The 15,507-nt window shown below is 36.4% G+C and overlaps 1 protein-coding gene across 2 annotated transcripts in view; it reads right to left on the minus strand.

The window, feature by feature from the left end:
• LOC306842792 (multiple C2 and transmembrane domain-containing protein 2-like) overlaps positions 1-15,507 on the minus strand; it is a 62,500-nt gene that overhangs the window by 28,915 nt on the left and 18,078 nt on the right. For both annotated transcript variants that reach the window (XM_079373860.1, XM_079373859.1), the window contains exons 5-17: positions 10,696-10,838; positions 10,043-10,119; positions 9,804-9,915; positions 9,674-9,709; positions 6,183-6,353; positions 5,320-5,450; positions 4,329-4,515; positions 4,021-4,114; positions 3,785-3,887; positions 3,594-3,696; positions 3,402-3,503; positions 3,223-3,297; positions 2,825-2,944 (exon numbers count right to left, since the gene is read on the minus strand). In XM_079373860.1, the coding sequence (XP_079229986.1) occupies positions 2,825-2,944; positions 3,223-3,297; positions 3,402-3,503; positions 3,594-3,696; positions 3,785-3,887; positions 4,021-4,114; positions 4,329-4,515; positions 5,320-5,450; positions 6,183-6,353; positions 9,674-9,709; positions 9,804-9,915; positions 10,043-10,119; positions 10,696-10,838 (1,454 nt within the window). The remainder of the gene's footprint in view (positions 1-2,824; positions 2,945-3,222; positions 3,298-3,401; positions 3,504-3,593; positions 3,697-3,784; positions 3,888-4,020; positions 4,115-4,328; positions 4,516-5,319; positions 5,451-6,182; positions 6,354-9,673; positions 9,710-9,803; positions 9,916-10,042; positions 10,120-10,695; positions 10,839-15,507) is intronic.

The following is a 15,507-nucleotide window of genomic DNA, read 5'->3' on the forward strand; positions in this document are numbered from 1 at the left end:
CAGGTGTACTTAAGTTGAACTTAACTCTATATGTTATGCTTTCCTCCTCCCGAGGGCCAATCAAAGGTTCTTTCCATAAAGAATAAACTATTATACAATATAGAAAAGTTTTGTGCATATATGCATGCACAAAGCAGAGGATATTCAAACTAAAACATGCACCCACACACATATTTCCCACTCTCCTCGGATGAAAGCTGTGTTTTGCAAGAGGATGCGTGTATATGCGCTCTGCTGTGTGCAGGTTGGGGTGGTGACCTCTGGGATTTCCAGCACTGGGGTGGGAGTGTGTTCCGGGAACAGGCGCTGCCTGTGCAACCTACAGACCTGGACAAAGAAACCGCAGCACCGCAAATGCATTATAAGTTGCGTAAAGTGTAAAAGCTAAAGGACAGAGACTCCACTGACTCCATGAATAATGCATTGTAATGTATTTTAAATATATGTTTGTAAAGTAAATAGTATCCTCTCTTCACTGGCTACTTTATGTACTACATTCCAAGTATATAGGCCTACATTATAAATTAAACGGCTGACATGAATACGACGACATAGATTGCATGAGAAAACGTAGAGGAAAGCACGTCTCCTCTAATTATGCTCTTCTTAGAGGCAAGCATCTGTCAATGTCTGACTCTGTTACCTTATTACCGCAGCCTACAGATATACATATACTCAAAGAGCGAGAGAAAGACAGATATGTGTTTGTTAACCCTTGAGGCTTACATGCTGTTTTATAGATGCCATGCAACATGTATGGTAATCGTACATCACGAGAGAGCACAAAAAAGCATGAAATTGGTCTTTAAAGCCATAAAAAAATGGCATAGTTTAGATTCACCCCTCCGGCCTGTTGTTTCTAAAGCCTGGACGATTTACACAGGTGCCCTATTTTCATTTATCCTGTCATCTCCATACCTCAGCATCACCTGCACAGCTCTGAACGCAGTGGTGCGGAAACAGGCCACATGCTAGTGGAGATGAGATGATATTCTTTCTGTTCTCAACCCCACGTGTGCAGACAACGATAGGGCTGGCACCAGGACGTCCCACGCCTCTTCCCAGCTTGACACCCCGTCTCCTCAGGTGGATGGACGCACATACCTCCAGTGACTCCCCTTCAGGGGGCACTGCTCATTCAAGTAGCGAGCCGCAGCGGCACAGGAGACTGCAGATTACACTACGGCTCCAAGAAAGCCTCTAAAAATAACTGCTTGTGTTATAGCAAGGCTTAAAATGCTTCCTACTTGGCTACAATAAAACATAGCACTGTGTGCTGGAACTGGAAGGACTCATGCAATAAAGTTCAGTCTGTTTACTGCTAGTGTTGATAATAGTATACACAACCATTCATAAGTTTGGGAGCTGTAAGTTATTTTTTTTTATGAAATTACTATTTTTATTTAGCAAAGACACGTTAAACTGATCAAAAGTCACAATAAAGACATTTATGTTGCTAAAAACATATTTCAAATAAATGCTGCTTTTAAAATTCTATTCACCAAAGATTCCTGAAAAACATGAATCATAGTATTCGCAAAAATATTAAGTACCACAACTGTTTTCATAGAAAGAGTTTATTTGCAAAAACAGATAACTCAAAAATCATGTTTTTTTTGTATTATCATGTTTTTATTGTGTTATACTGTGTTAGTTAGCGGTTTTTTGTTGTTTTTTGTTGTTGTTGTTATTTTTAACCCAGTCAAAATAACTCGACTGCAGTTTGATTGAGATTAATTGGAATGCACAAGGAAAAAACATGATTTCTGAGAATTGTTCAAAACGGAGTTATCCGTTTTTGCAAATGAACTCTTCAAATGCTTCCTGAGCAAATCAACATATTAGAATGATTTTTGGAGGATCGTGTAATACTGAAGACTGGAGTATCGGCTGCTAGAAAATTCATCTTTGCCATAACATTTTAAAATATTTTTAAAAAGAAAACGTATTAAATTGCAACAATATTTCTCAGTTTTGTTTTTACTGTATTTTTGATTGAATGCAGCATTGGTAAGCATAATTAAACAAGTCTTACCCACCCCAAACTTATGAACGGTAGTGATTGTAACAAACAGATCAAAGGAAATCTGATGCTACCTTACCACACTTTTTTGAACTTTTTGTTATCGTTTAATTTATAGGAAAATGATTCAAATCTGAATTGCGCAAATAAGTACCAAAGCCTGACATGACCAGAGCATATTGGCTCCTTTTTGTCATTGTTCAATTGACATGAAATGATTGAAATGGAATCAAGACATGTCTCAGACCAGATTCAAACCTGCATCTCAAATAAGCACCAGAGCTTAATGTACCCAGAGCATATGTGCGCCTTTTTGCCACTGTTTAATCGACAAGAACTTATTTTTTACAGTATCTGGACATGACTTGGCCCAGATTTAAACCTAAAACTCCCACATAAGCACAAAAACTCAATGAGGCTGAAGTACATGTGTTAACCCTCTAAGCAACAACTCCAAACACGTCGCAACAATTCCAGTAAAACACACTTCCTATTTTTTAGAAAATCCTCAAAAAAAAAAAATCTCCTTTGTGGATTAAGTTGTGGTGGGTAGTCAATAACAGATATTTATTTTTTCAAAAAAATGAACAGAAAAAAAATCATTGATTCATAACACTTTATATCTGCACCCTGACAGGGCAGGGCCAAATGAGCACGGTCTGTTTTCCGTCTTGTGAAAAGTTGCTATTAAAGAGCAGAGCGTTTTCTTCAAAGAGGGATTACAAAGATGCGTTCTCTAACCTCAGGTTACTAAAAGGGCCACAGAGTTGAAATCTTGTAAACAGTGGTATGAAGTCTTACCAGGAAAGCTGTAATACTCCTTTGCGTATTCTCCCAGTGGAAGCAGCTTTTAATATACTGCAGCGTATAGAGAATGGCCATGCTGATCTTCCTCACTCGATAGATATTACGTGCTAAAAGCTAATGGGGACAAAGCAGTAGTTAGCAAGATGTGCCTGAGGACGTAATGCTCACAACATGACATTCACTCAGGTGTAAAGAGGCTTTTAAACTGAAGGTTCATTGGTGATAAATATTAATAAGTCAAGTCATCTTTGGTGTCTAAAGAGCTTCAGGCGGTGCTGGAGGAAAAACTGAACATAATGAGTCTCTAAAAGTGCCAACAACAAACCTAATATTAAGAGAAAGTGGAAAATATGCTGACAAATTATGCTGTAATCGTTGTCGACAAAGCTCACCTTTTTGTTAAACTTTGGGTTGTCCTCTGCAAACTTTGTTTCCTTCGGCTGGAAGGTTTTCACACCTGCTCTGATCTGAAAAAAAAAAAAAAGAATGCTTCAGTTACCTTTATTTCAGTAAAGGCTATTTGGTATCATCCATATTATTCATAATCATTTATTTAATATGATGCGCTTACAGGGTTGTAGAGAACATTCAACTCCAGTGTGATGCTTCCTTTGGTCGTCCTTGATAGATTTTTATTCTTCAGCGTTCTGGTTATTTGTTGGCCATTAGAAACCTAAAGGTAAAGCAGTGGTGCTGTATGTTAATGTTGGCACAATGATTAAAAATGTACAACAATGATTTAAAAATTCTTTGTGGTATTTACAGGCAACAATGGAATGGCAACTTTTCCCAGGATGTCTGGAGCTTTGTCCCCATCGTCATGAAAGACTGTGAGCACCAGAACATCATGGATGTCCTTAATGGGACTAAGGACATGTCGAAATGAATGTGATATCAATGCCTTGCACATGCATATTGATACAACGAGATATCTACAACATCCGCATAACTTACAAGGTTAGGGCTGTTCTCCATTCGGGATTCAGGGTTTTGGATATTGTGTGAGTTTGCAATTTGCTATTACCGAGCTCAAGGGTACAAAAAGGGTCACTTTTACCTGATGAAGTTAAGATATTCTAATGTTATGACCGAATAAATCTTTATAAGAGGCTATACTTTACTTAATAACTAACTGACTGTACATTATCCCTTACATACATTATGGTATTATATTTAATACAGATAAGTACCACTTAAATCTGTTGATGGAAGATCTGTGGCTTTTATTAACTTGATTTGAAGATAGCCAACATCCTTCAAGTCCCGCACACAGTTCATCAGTCCCTGTAAATACAAATGATCTTAATAATAAAATGACCTTTTATCTTAAAAAAAGTAAAATAATAAATATAAATATAATTATATAAATGTACAAATATGTATAAGCTATACAAATTACAAATAATTCACATAGAACTGGAAGGTAACAAAAAATAAAAAGAATGAAATAAAAATACAAAACTTAAAGAAAACTAAAACAGAACAACGTAATGCTCACATATTTCTCCTGCATCTCCTTAAAACTTGTAGGGTTATCTAATGGAGCTGACTTGATGTCTGAGATGGACGCACCAGAACATGGGGTCAGTATGACCAAAAACACCAGTCGGCCCTTGTCTTCATCCAGCGCACGAGTATATAACTGCCTCTGATTGACAGGAAGTCTGGTCAGGTCAATATCTAGTCTGAGAAGAGAAGAACCTATTAGTATTTCATCAGTGAATACTGGATAGGCATGTGTGTTACTAGTAACACATAAATAATGTAAGCACATAAATGAAAGTAAAATGAAAAATAAAATAAATTGAAGTAAAATGTGCATAATGAAACAAGACTTTTGGGGTGGGGGGGTATTTGGTATCTCAGTTTCCAGTAAAATATTAAGAGGCACAACTGTTTTCAACTGTGATAATAATAAATGTGTCCTGTGCATCAAATCAGTATATTAGAATGATTTCTAAAGGATCATGTAACACTCAACACTGGAGTAATGGCTGCTAAAAAATCTGCTTTGCAATTACAGGAATAAACTACATTTTAAAACTGTAATAATGTTTCACAATATTACTCTTTACCTGTATTTCCGATCAAATAAATAAAGCCTTGGTAAGCATAAAATATTAAATGAAAAAAATGGTACCAATATCAAACTTTAAAATGGTTGTGTATACTGTATGTTCATTTGAAATTTAAATATTTTACATATTCCCTAATGGTTCAGCTTTCCTTTTAAGATGTCATAACTTAGTTGTCACTGGATCACTTTTATTTGAGATGTCATATTTTTATGGCTCTATGCTATAGGCACATTCTTCAAATTTCATTTGACAGCAGACATCCTAAAATACAGTATACTTGGGCATTTTTAGTACCTTTATCTCATTTCTCACAGCCAAGAGGACAACTGAAGTGAAAAGTGGCACATCTTACCCCACTCTCCCCTCTTTTCTCTAACTTTTAATAGTTTTAAAATACTTTTACAAACTTACACTCCCCAGCACTCCTCTGACTTCCTGCCCCTCTTGCAACAAACCTCCACCAAGAGGTTTTCCTGAGCATCCTGGAACTGGTTAAAGTCGAAGGACTCTCTCCACTGCGGGTTTGCCTTAATACACAGATTCTGAGACAGAAAGATAGACAAGCACGAAAGAGAGAGAGAGAGAGAGAGAGAGAGAGACAGAGGAAGTTGTGTCAATTTTAAGGCACTCAAAACTGAGACAGCTAACATGACAGGTGTATTAAGCCTTATTCAATATGTCTTCAATAAGACATGCGGTGGAGGAGGGGCAGCCGTCTTTTGGAGAACACATCCTCTCTTCTCGCTGGGATTATAAACTCTGACAGCATCCAATTAGAACTAGTTTTGTTCAACAAGCAAACATGCCCAAACAGAGCCAGGGGGCTCTATAAAAAAGATGACATGAGAATACAAGACTAGCTGGTTGGAACCATTGGGGGGGGGGGGGGGGGTGAGCAAGGCATTCTGGGTATGCAAATGAGCCGAACAAGACGTGGTAACAGAAGCATCAGGAGAGACGCCCTGCCAGACACGGTCGGTCTAATGAGTAGCCTCCTCTGTCACCAGAGCAGTGAAGCCTGGGAGAAGCGATCTGAGAGAGGGGGAGGAGGAGGAATGAAGGTGTGTAAAGTGGACAGGAATATCTAAAGCAAGGTATGTGAACTACTAAGAAAGTACGGGAGGAGGAAGAGGGGGAGGGAAGGGTTTAATGAGGTATTGAGAGAAACAGAGGACAGAGGTTTAGAAACAAAGAAAGCATGCTGATGTAATGAGCACGGCAAAAACAGAAAGCAAGAGAAGCGAAAGGATGACGGGAGAGAGGGAGGATCTCACCTTGCTCCTGATCCTCTGGTCACCCATTCTGAAGCGTACGTAGATGTCTCCCTGACCGCAGTCGGGCATGTCTTGGCCTTCCACCAGGATGACAGTGTAAATTCCAGTCCAAACCTGATTCCTCTGTCCACACGTGAGCCGCATAACCTGCGCCGGGCTTATCGGCTGTCCCTGGAACAGCCAACACACACAACAATGTACTAGTGTTGAATCTAAACAAGTTTTTACAATTTGCAAACTTACACATTCAGTTTTCTGTGTATTTAACATTGTTGCTACATATTCCGGCGATTTAAATATGTTGCCAAGGTAACATATTATACTTGGCTCAGAAAGATGAGGTTTTAATGACATTGTGAGAATGACTTGTGATAGTCCTGGAACCAGGTTTTCAGTGAAGAAATGTTTATTTTATCATACATTTGATGAAAGTTTCCAGCTATTACTGGAAAAAAAAGTCAATCAAGTTTTGCAGTCTGTAAGATTTTTGAAAGTTTTTGAAATGGGTCGCTTAAGCTCACCAAGGCTGCAGATATTTGTTCAAAATAACAAGAAAAAGTGTTAAAGTGTAAAATAGTATTAATAAAATGTAAAATAACTGTTTTAATATATTTTAAAATATAACTTATTCCTGTGATAGCAAAGAAAATCCAGCAGCCATGACTCCAGTCTTTCATGCAACATGATCCTTCAAACATTCTAAAATGCTGAATAGGTGCTTAACTCTACTAGAAAACTCTACTGTAACTTTTTGCTCAATTAAATGTGTCCTTTCTGAATAAAATCATTATTTTCTTTTAAAAAAAAAAGTCTTTCTGTCAGTGTTAAAATTTGGTACTAAAAGCAAAGGGACAAATAAAACTTAAGCTGGGATCTTCTACTACTGTAAATAAAATGTCTGCATAAATGTGACATCTTGAAGAAAATAAAATTTCTTTCCGTTTTTCTAACAAAATATATTATGAAATAAAAGCTTTTCAAAACAGCTAGATGAAATGCGCAGGTGATCCCGGCAACTCGGAGAGAGAGAGAGAGGAAAAAAAAAAACAGCTCCATCAACAAGACTGCAGATGGATAAGTACACAGTACAGAGATGACTTGTGGGTTGATAGCCCTGCACTTTCAAAAAACACAGCATCAGGAAGAGGCTGGTCTGTTCTGCCAGTAATCACAGACCAGAGAGCTGTTTTCCCACCTGGCTGCTCGGAGAGTGTGACTGAGCCTTTGCTCCATTAGAATCACACACACACACATGCACGGCACAGCAGACAAACCAGCATTAACATTTAATGTAATGGCCACATCTCCATAAACAAGCCTCTTTAAAGAGAGAGCGAGGGATAAGGGGGGTAGTAATAGAGGGAGCGGAGAGAGAAATATAATATCCATCCAAGCCAAGTCTTCCCAAGTGTTTATTTTGGACAAATTTGTGATCGGTGTGGCCAATAAAACAATTCCGCTTAAGAGTAAGTGGCCCCTAAAGAGAGGCTATTCCTGGTGCTAAAAGAGCTGGGGGATTGCCTCCATATGGTGGAGCAGCATGGGGACAAGGGGACAAGCCCAAAGCCGTACCCATTTGGCTAGAGCTTCAGTGCTGTCCATCCACAGCTGTGATATTACATCCCAACATCTGGGTTATAGCTCACCATGCCTGGGAATGAGCCATCGCACATATCCTCAGCATCTTACACTGGCATAGTGCCTCAAAGACTACACACACACACACACACACACACTCCAGACGCTGTCAGGAAGAAGAACCACATGCTATGTGCCAATACTGCTGGCCGTTTCCATCTCAAAGAAAGTGTGGCACGGCTGTGAAGAAGGAAGTGTGATAGAGGAGGAGAGGTAAGAATTGAGAGACATGATCTTCCTCTACTGATAGGTGTCAAATAGAACTGGATCTCAGTTGTTTTGGCGGAGGACACACTGTGGTGGAAACACCAACAAAACACATACTGATCTATACCTGATCATATAATCTAGCAGGTGTCCGTTTGAGTCAATCTCACAACTGATTTGCTTAAATCATTTTACCCTAAAATCAAATGAAAGAAGCAAGAAAGGATATGTTGCATTATGACATAATTAAAGCACATTTAACCCACTATGTCAGAAAATGCTTTTTAATTACTCTAATGCGAATCACATTTTAAAATTTATGAATTTATCAAATCTATATTTAAATTGTAACATGCATTTTAAAGTTCTGCATTTTTTTATTAATTTATTAAAATCGGCATAATTTTAATTGTGAACAATAACCATCAATGAATATTTACAACTAAAATTTAAAGTGCATTTTACAATTTAAATATAAATAAATAAGTGAGAACAGTCAAGGGAACACTATATAAACATACAGAGTATGTAGCTTATGAAAATGATTTTAGAAAACTTCTGTATGTTATATATTGTCTACTGTTTCCACTAATATAAAATTTGAATAAAGCAAAAAAAAAAAAAAAAAAAAGTCCACACGGACTGATTTTCATTACTATATTTGAAGCTAAATAATTTGAGGCTAAAATGTACTATAGTACATTTACAAATGTCATGAAATTAATGTCACAATGTAAAAAACCTTAAAGTCCCAAAAGTAGCCTATATTCTCCTTACATAAAATATTTTTCTTTCTTTCTTTCTATTTATTTGTTTATTTATTTTTACTTTAATTTTGGAGTGATATTTAACCCAGGAATTTCTTTAAAAGTTTCACCCTTTTTAAGACTTTGTCTACAAATCTAACAAGAGAATCATATCTAAACTTATAAAACGAGTTCTCGTTAATATTATGTATTTATTGTCCAAACAAGTTATAACTTATATACAGACTTTTATTCTTTACTGCTCCAGTTTAACTGATATGAAATTGCTTGGCATAAATACAGTACAAAAAAAGTTAATTCTCTGCACCCCACTCTACAGTAGAATGCAGCAGAGATTTCAGAGAAATCTTAAATTGCAAGCTTTGAACAGCCATGAACAATAAAAGCTATTTGCCAACCGCTGGGAGGTAAATAAACTCTCATCTTAGACTTGACCTGCACAAAATGCAAGACAGACTTGCGAGACAGACTTGTGCTTTGTTTAAATCACAGTGATGCGTTTACTTTGGAAATCATGGATTGGTTCAGCGCATCAGACAGTCGCAGCCACAAACAAAAGTTTCTCGCTCTGTTGAAGTTCTGTAATTTTTTAACTAAGTGGAAGTGAAAGAAAGGTAAAGTCAAGAAACATGCATAAATGTTGTCCATAACATCAGTGAAGTGTCTGTGGGGAAGATGGTGAGGATCTACTGCCCTCCAGTGGACAGATGTGATACATGAATAAAGTTGCTGCTGTGATATTTAAAAAAATTATAATAATTGTGGCTTAGTCCATTTAAACAATGTATTCTGTGCATTTCGGCCTGGTAACTTTCATTCTTGTAGGCAGATGAAACACTTAAAACAGAATTGATATGGTCAATATGTAGAATGACATACCTTATTAAAGCTTCCCTTTCTTCTTAGTAGCCACTTCTGAAAAATGAATGACAAATGAAAATTATGTTAGAAAAACTCTTGACACTTGACTCTTCCCACTAAAAAAAAAGTGTATTTTCAGGAGCCATACATTTCGTTTTGCAGGTTCCTCTCGGAGAGATAGGCAGGCCTCTAGAACGATCACTCCCATATCGGTCTCTGCACTGTTGGAGTCCTCCAAAGGTAGCGTCATTGGGATTATTCTGCAGATAGCAAATTCACAAAACTTTATCTGTTCATCTAATTCTAAGACATTCTTTGAGGTAATTAACAGAGCAACTTTACCTGTACAATATCATGGAAGTTATGGAATGACAAAGTTTTCCTCACCTGTCCAAGTCCAGTTTATTGAGAGGAAAGCTGCTTGATCCCATGAAGTCATTGGATCTGAGGTCACGATCATATACCTGCATCAGTCATAATTGTGAGATGATGATGACTAGTGATGACCGATTAGTGTCCAGAAGTAAGTTTAAATAGTGTTTAGATCTCAGATTTTTTTATACAAACTACTTAAAATGTAAAATAAATATGTAAAACAAACTGCACAAATACATATTAATTTTCTTTAGTTACAACAATAGGGATAAATACATTTTGTTTCCATTTGTTTAAAATAATACACATAACAAAAAAAATAGTTTTCATGGAATTAATAAATTCTTCCCTATTAGGTGTTTCCTATTAGGAATTTAAAGATATGGCACTCTTCATGAATTCCCTGATAAACTGACCTGATTTGAAAAGATGTGATAATAGTTCAAATATAAATCAGCACTCTAGCACATTATCTTTTTTCTGGCTTGGTGCAATAAAAATGAATTACAATCTTCCAACACAACTCCCTTCAACTCTGAGATTGTTTTCAGACTTTGTCTTTTCTTTGATATGTTTTTATTTACATTAGAAATAATAAAAGATATACTGAAGTTCATAATTCAACAACTGTTTAAATGATGTAATAATGTAAACACTTCACAAACCTTAAGATGAAGAGTCTGATCGAGGTCTCTGACGGGAAAGGAAAATGATTCATTCCAGATGGGATTCAAGTTCTTGTTCACAACTTTGCTTTTGTAGATGTTTTTGCCATCTAATTTGAATTTGATGAACGGGTCACTTGTACCTGTTGAAAACAAATAGCTATCAATAACAAAAAAGGAGTCTTCAGCATTCAATCATATTTGCTGCATATGTTTGCAAATGATTTTGCAGATGAAGGGAACAAGTTTAAATGTATTCAGTGATGATTAACACCACAAATGCTGTTGATTAAGCTTTATTAATATTGAACATTTATTTAATGACAAAACCTGGTGGAAACTGCTTCATATCCACACATTGTACAAGAACTCAGATACAGTCATCCAGACACTGAATAATCCAGAAGACTCATTATTTAGGCGACCGTTCTTAGCGCAGAGAGGCGGACGTTTTGTCTCTTTCAGAGTGATGGGAGCTGGCTGATTGTGAAAGAGTAAAAATTATAGGCAGCGTGAATCAGTTCATTTAATGCTGGTGCATTAAAACCCCAGATACTGGGAGCAAGCAGTGTTAATCTCCAAAGCCTGTTAAGAAAGTCTGTCTGCGAGAGGGGAGGGAGAGCGGTGCGTCTTTGTCTATGCTGTGGTATGCAGATTGGCTGGTGAGAAAAAGAAGAGAAAAAAAATATGAGAGAAAAAGAGTCCATCGCTTCATTTGTATGGACGGATAAAGGAGTGCTTGAGAGAACCTGCGGGGAGCCTGGAATCACATGACAAAAGCCCTGTGGGGACGGGCTGTCAGGCCTGTCAGCTCACCTCTCCAAATGAACATCTCCAGGAGGCAGCTCCTCCCTGCCAGCCGCTGACAAGGAAACCTCCAGGCAGCTTGACAGGAGGAAAGGGGCTCAAGCAGCAAGGGGAAGAGCTCCGGCGTGACTGAAAACGGTGACGGCGGAAATTAACAGAAGGAAAATGGAGGACGACGAAGAAGCGAGGGAGGGGACTCGCGGGCAGCTTCTCCGATGTAGTGTCAGTCGGGGAGCGAGCTGGGCGTTAATTGATAGGCAAATATAGGTGCTGGAAAAATCACGAGAGGTGGACTGTGTCATCGGCGTCACGCTGTCATGTCAGACCAAGTGAGGACTCACCTAATAATGCAAATGGCTGCAGACCAACAGAGACTTTTGTCTGAATGTCTGAATCTTATTGATAAAGCATAAAATGGAAAAAGTGTAAAACCTAACCTACATTAGTTATTTTTTTTTGATGGTGCTTAAAAAAAATTAATTAAATTATATTTAAAAAAGTAAAATAGTCAAAACTTTTCAAAAACAAAAGGTTTTTGTGTCCGTGAAAAGTTTCCAAATACGACACATTTGACCTAGATGTTTTGCAATAAAACAGACAGAATATCAGTCTGAAAGTGAAAATATTTCAATATTTTCATCTGCTTCGTTTCATTTACTGTTGGTAAGAAGCCTGGAGTAAATTGTGTCAAACTCTTATAGATATGAAGTGGTGTTATTCTCAAAGACCACCACACGAGGTCGCAATTTCCAAAAATCTAAATCTTTTTTTCTTTTTTCATTCAGTAGACACTTTTATCTAAATCAACTTAAAAATACAATAAAGTGATTCATCTTTAAGTGTCAAGAATAGCTAAAACAAGAAGTGATTAAACAAATAGAAATATTTGTAATATTTATATGATTTTTCTACAGTTATCTCAGGGTCATATTCAATTGTTAAAGCTTTTCCTTTCTTTGGACAAAATATTGAAAATATAACCAAACAGCTGCGAGCATGGCTCTTTATATCTATAATTTACATATTTGTCATGCAGAATATATCCTGAAACAGCATCTCTACTAAAGTTACTGGCCAAAATACAGTAACCCACTAACAGCTTCAATGCTATTTTACATGGACAAAGAAAAAGAGCTTGAATTGGAAATTGGGAAATACAAAGTAAATAGAATGATGAGGAATTGAATTGCTTTTTGTTTGTTCAGGTTTGTTAGTTACTGGCATTCAGTTTCTCCATCAAACTGAGAAAGTGGATAAAGGCAGTTGCTTCCTTATGAAGTTACGAATCAAGTTTGATCATAACTGCAAAGAGTGATTCAATGTTTTATACTTTCTCCAGCAGGTGGCAAAATATCCCATTTTATTCTAAAAAGATAACACTAGTGTATATAATTGCACAGAATTTGGAGTACATAAAGGAAGAAAAGTAACAAACCTTTGAAAAAAAAAATTATATGGGACAACCATTTAGGTAATTGTGAGATTGTTTGGGCTTCAATACATTGAAGGCTTTGAGGAAGCACATGCCTGGATTCTGCTTGTGCCACCAGTAACCTCACCAAGCCTATAGTGTGCATGACCATTTCATTAGATTCAGTTGGCAGAGAGGAATATCACTGGGATATATTCTAATTATGAAAAATAATGAGGTAGAGATGGTAATTAATAGCCTCTGGGCATACACCTGTGACTTTGAACATGAGAATGAGCTGCCCAATCAGCTTGGTCAGGCCTGCCAGATACACTGGCATTATGTCTGAAGAACCGCTCTGGGTATCAAATGGAAATTCAGTACAATCATTTGCTTGTAGAATTTCAGTAAACCTTAGGCTAAATCCCTCTTTTCTCTCTCTCTCACTCTCCCTTTTGTATCTATCGCTCTCTCGCATAAACAAATAGTTAAAAGATAAAACAGACACATTTTGCATTATGACACCAGGGACTGTGTACAGCCTCTAGGTAACAACAGCTCAACATGACTCGATTTGCATTGGCTCAGTAGTAGGAAAAAAACAAGGCCAGCTCATTTGTTTCCCAGCGCTAGTATGATAAAACTGACTTGATTCTGTGCAATCAAGGTACAACATTTGTATGGAAGACTGTTGATGGTGACTTCTAAAGCCAAACAATAGTTCCAGAAATAGTTTTTTGTTTTCTTAAATGTAACATGGTTACAGAAGCAAGACAGAAATGAAAGAATGAAAGACTTTCTGGTCCAACTGCATTCTGCAGATTTGGAATGACTAGACAGGCTGAACTGAAGTAACTTGGAAATGTTCCATGTTTAAAAAGTTCAGTCGCTTTTCCTTTTAATTTGCTTTTTGATTATATAATGCATTACAAAAAAATATTACTCAGCAACACCTCTCTAAATAATACTATTTTATTTTACCTTTTTATTTTTATTTTAAATTCCATTTTACTTTGTTTTATTATTCTACAGAAAGGTTCACTGAGCCAACATCTTTAACTTTGAGATGAATGACAATTAAAACAATTACTGTGCTCACAAATTCTTTGACTATGAACTGAAGAACCTACAACAGTCTTCATAGTCTGATGAATTTAGAATTTACAAGATTCCAGAACTTTCTCAAACAAGATATTGATTTCATTTACATGTTTACAGCACAAGGACTGCTGGCTTTTTTGTGCTGGGAGTCCAGGTTCCATCCATTAGCAGTTTCCCCTGCAGGACTTCACAGAAAGCTCAGATGATTGCCACAGAATAAATTACTCTTATGTGTATTACATTTTGACTCATTTAATTATACTGCCAGTTATCAATTAAAGAATCTAACTCCTCTCAACAGATCCTCTTCAAAATCAGCGATGAAAAAAAAAAAGCATTAGTTTCTCTCTGAACATTAGAAATAATCAGAATAAGGAAACTTTCTGGTAAAAAAAAACAAAAAAACATCTGATATACTTTACACCAAGAACGTAGATATACAAGACATTATTAGAAGTCATTAGAATAAGGAACCTTTCCGGGGAAAAAAACAAAAACATTTTCATCTGATATACTTATGAATGACGGCAGGCTGGGGATCTTGCATATCTACATTCTTATGCACAAACTCTATGGAAAGAAGAACCTGTTTTGTCAAGTTCAGCATTTAACAAACAAACAAAAACAATGGAAATCAAAACAACATCATTTTTCTATGGAAGCAGCTGACAGTGTTGACATCTACAAGCCACCATAGGTTTCCTAAGCAACATGTTCATCTTTTATCATTTTTTTTCAAAACAAAATAGCATTAGATTACATACCATTCAAAAGTTTGGGGTAAGATCAGTAAGATTTTGTAAATGATTTTGAAAGCCTCTATATGCTCATCAAGGCAGATTTTATCATGTATTTTACTTTAAAATGACAGTAAAAACAGTAATATTGTGAACCTTATTAAAATGAATACAACTGAAGGAAAAGCTGGATTTTCAGAAGTCATTGTTCCAGTCTTCAGTGTCACATGATCCTCCAGAAATCATTCTAATTGTCCTAAACAATTGAGCAAATTTTTTTGTTGATATATTTTTATATATAAGTACATATACTTATATATATTTATATATAAGGTTTTATATATATAAGTACAACATTTATTTGAAACAAACCTTTGTAACATTCTAAATGCCTTTACTATCGCTTTTGATCAATTTACTGCATTCTAATTAAAAGTATTTATTTATTTTTAAAAATCTTACTGACCCTCATGCTTTTATACTGTTTGAGCAATTCTGTAAATTTGTATTGTGATACATTTCATGGTAGTTTAGTCCTAAAATGAATCATCTTTGTTGAAGCATTCCTTATTTGTAAATCACTTTGCATAAAAGTGAGTAAGGTAAAGTATCTCAGAAAGGAAATGAAGAAAGACAGCATAGGCAAAGATGTTACCCAGTCTTCCAGGCCCAGGCTGACCCACAAGACATACTATGATTCAATGCCACACACTAAACCTTGAATAGTCTACACTAAAACAAGTTCAACAAGGCTTT

The sequence above is a fragment of the Barbus barbus genome, assembly GCF_936440315.1.
Source record: "Barbus barbus genome assembly, chromosome: 23".
In the NCBI taxonomy this organism is placed as follows: domain Eukaryota; kingdom Metazoa; phylum Chordata; class Actinopteri; order Cypriniformes; family Cyprinidae; genus Barbus; species Barbus barbus.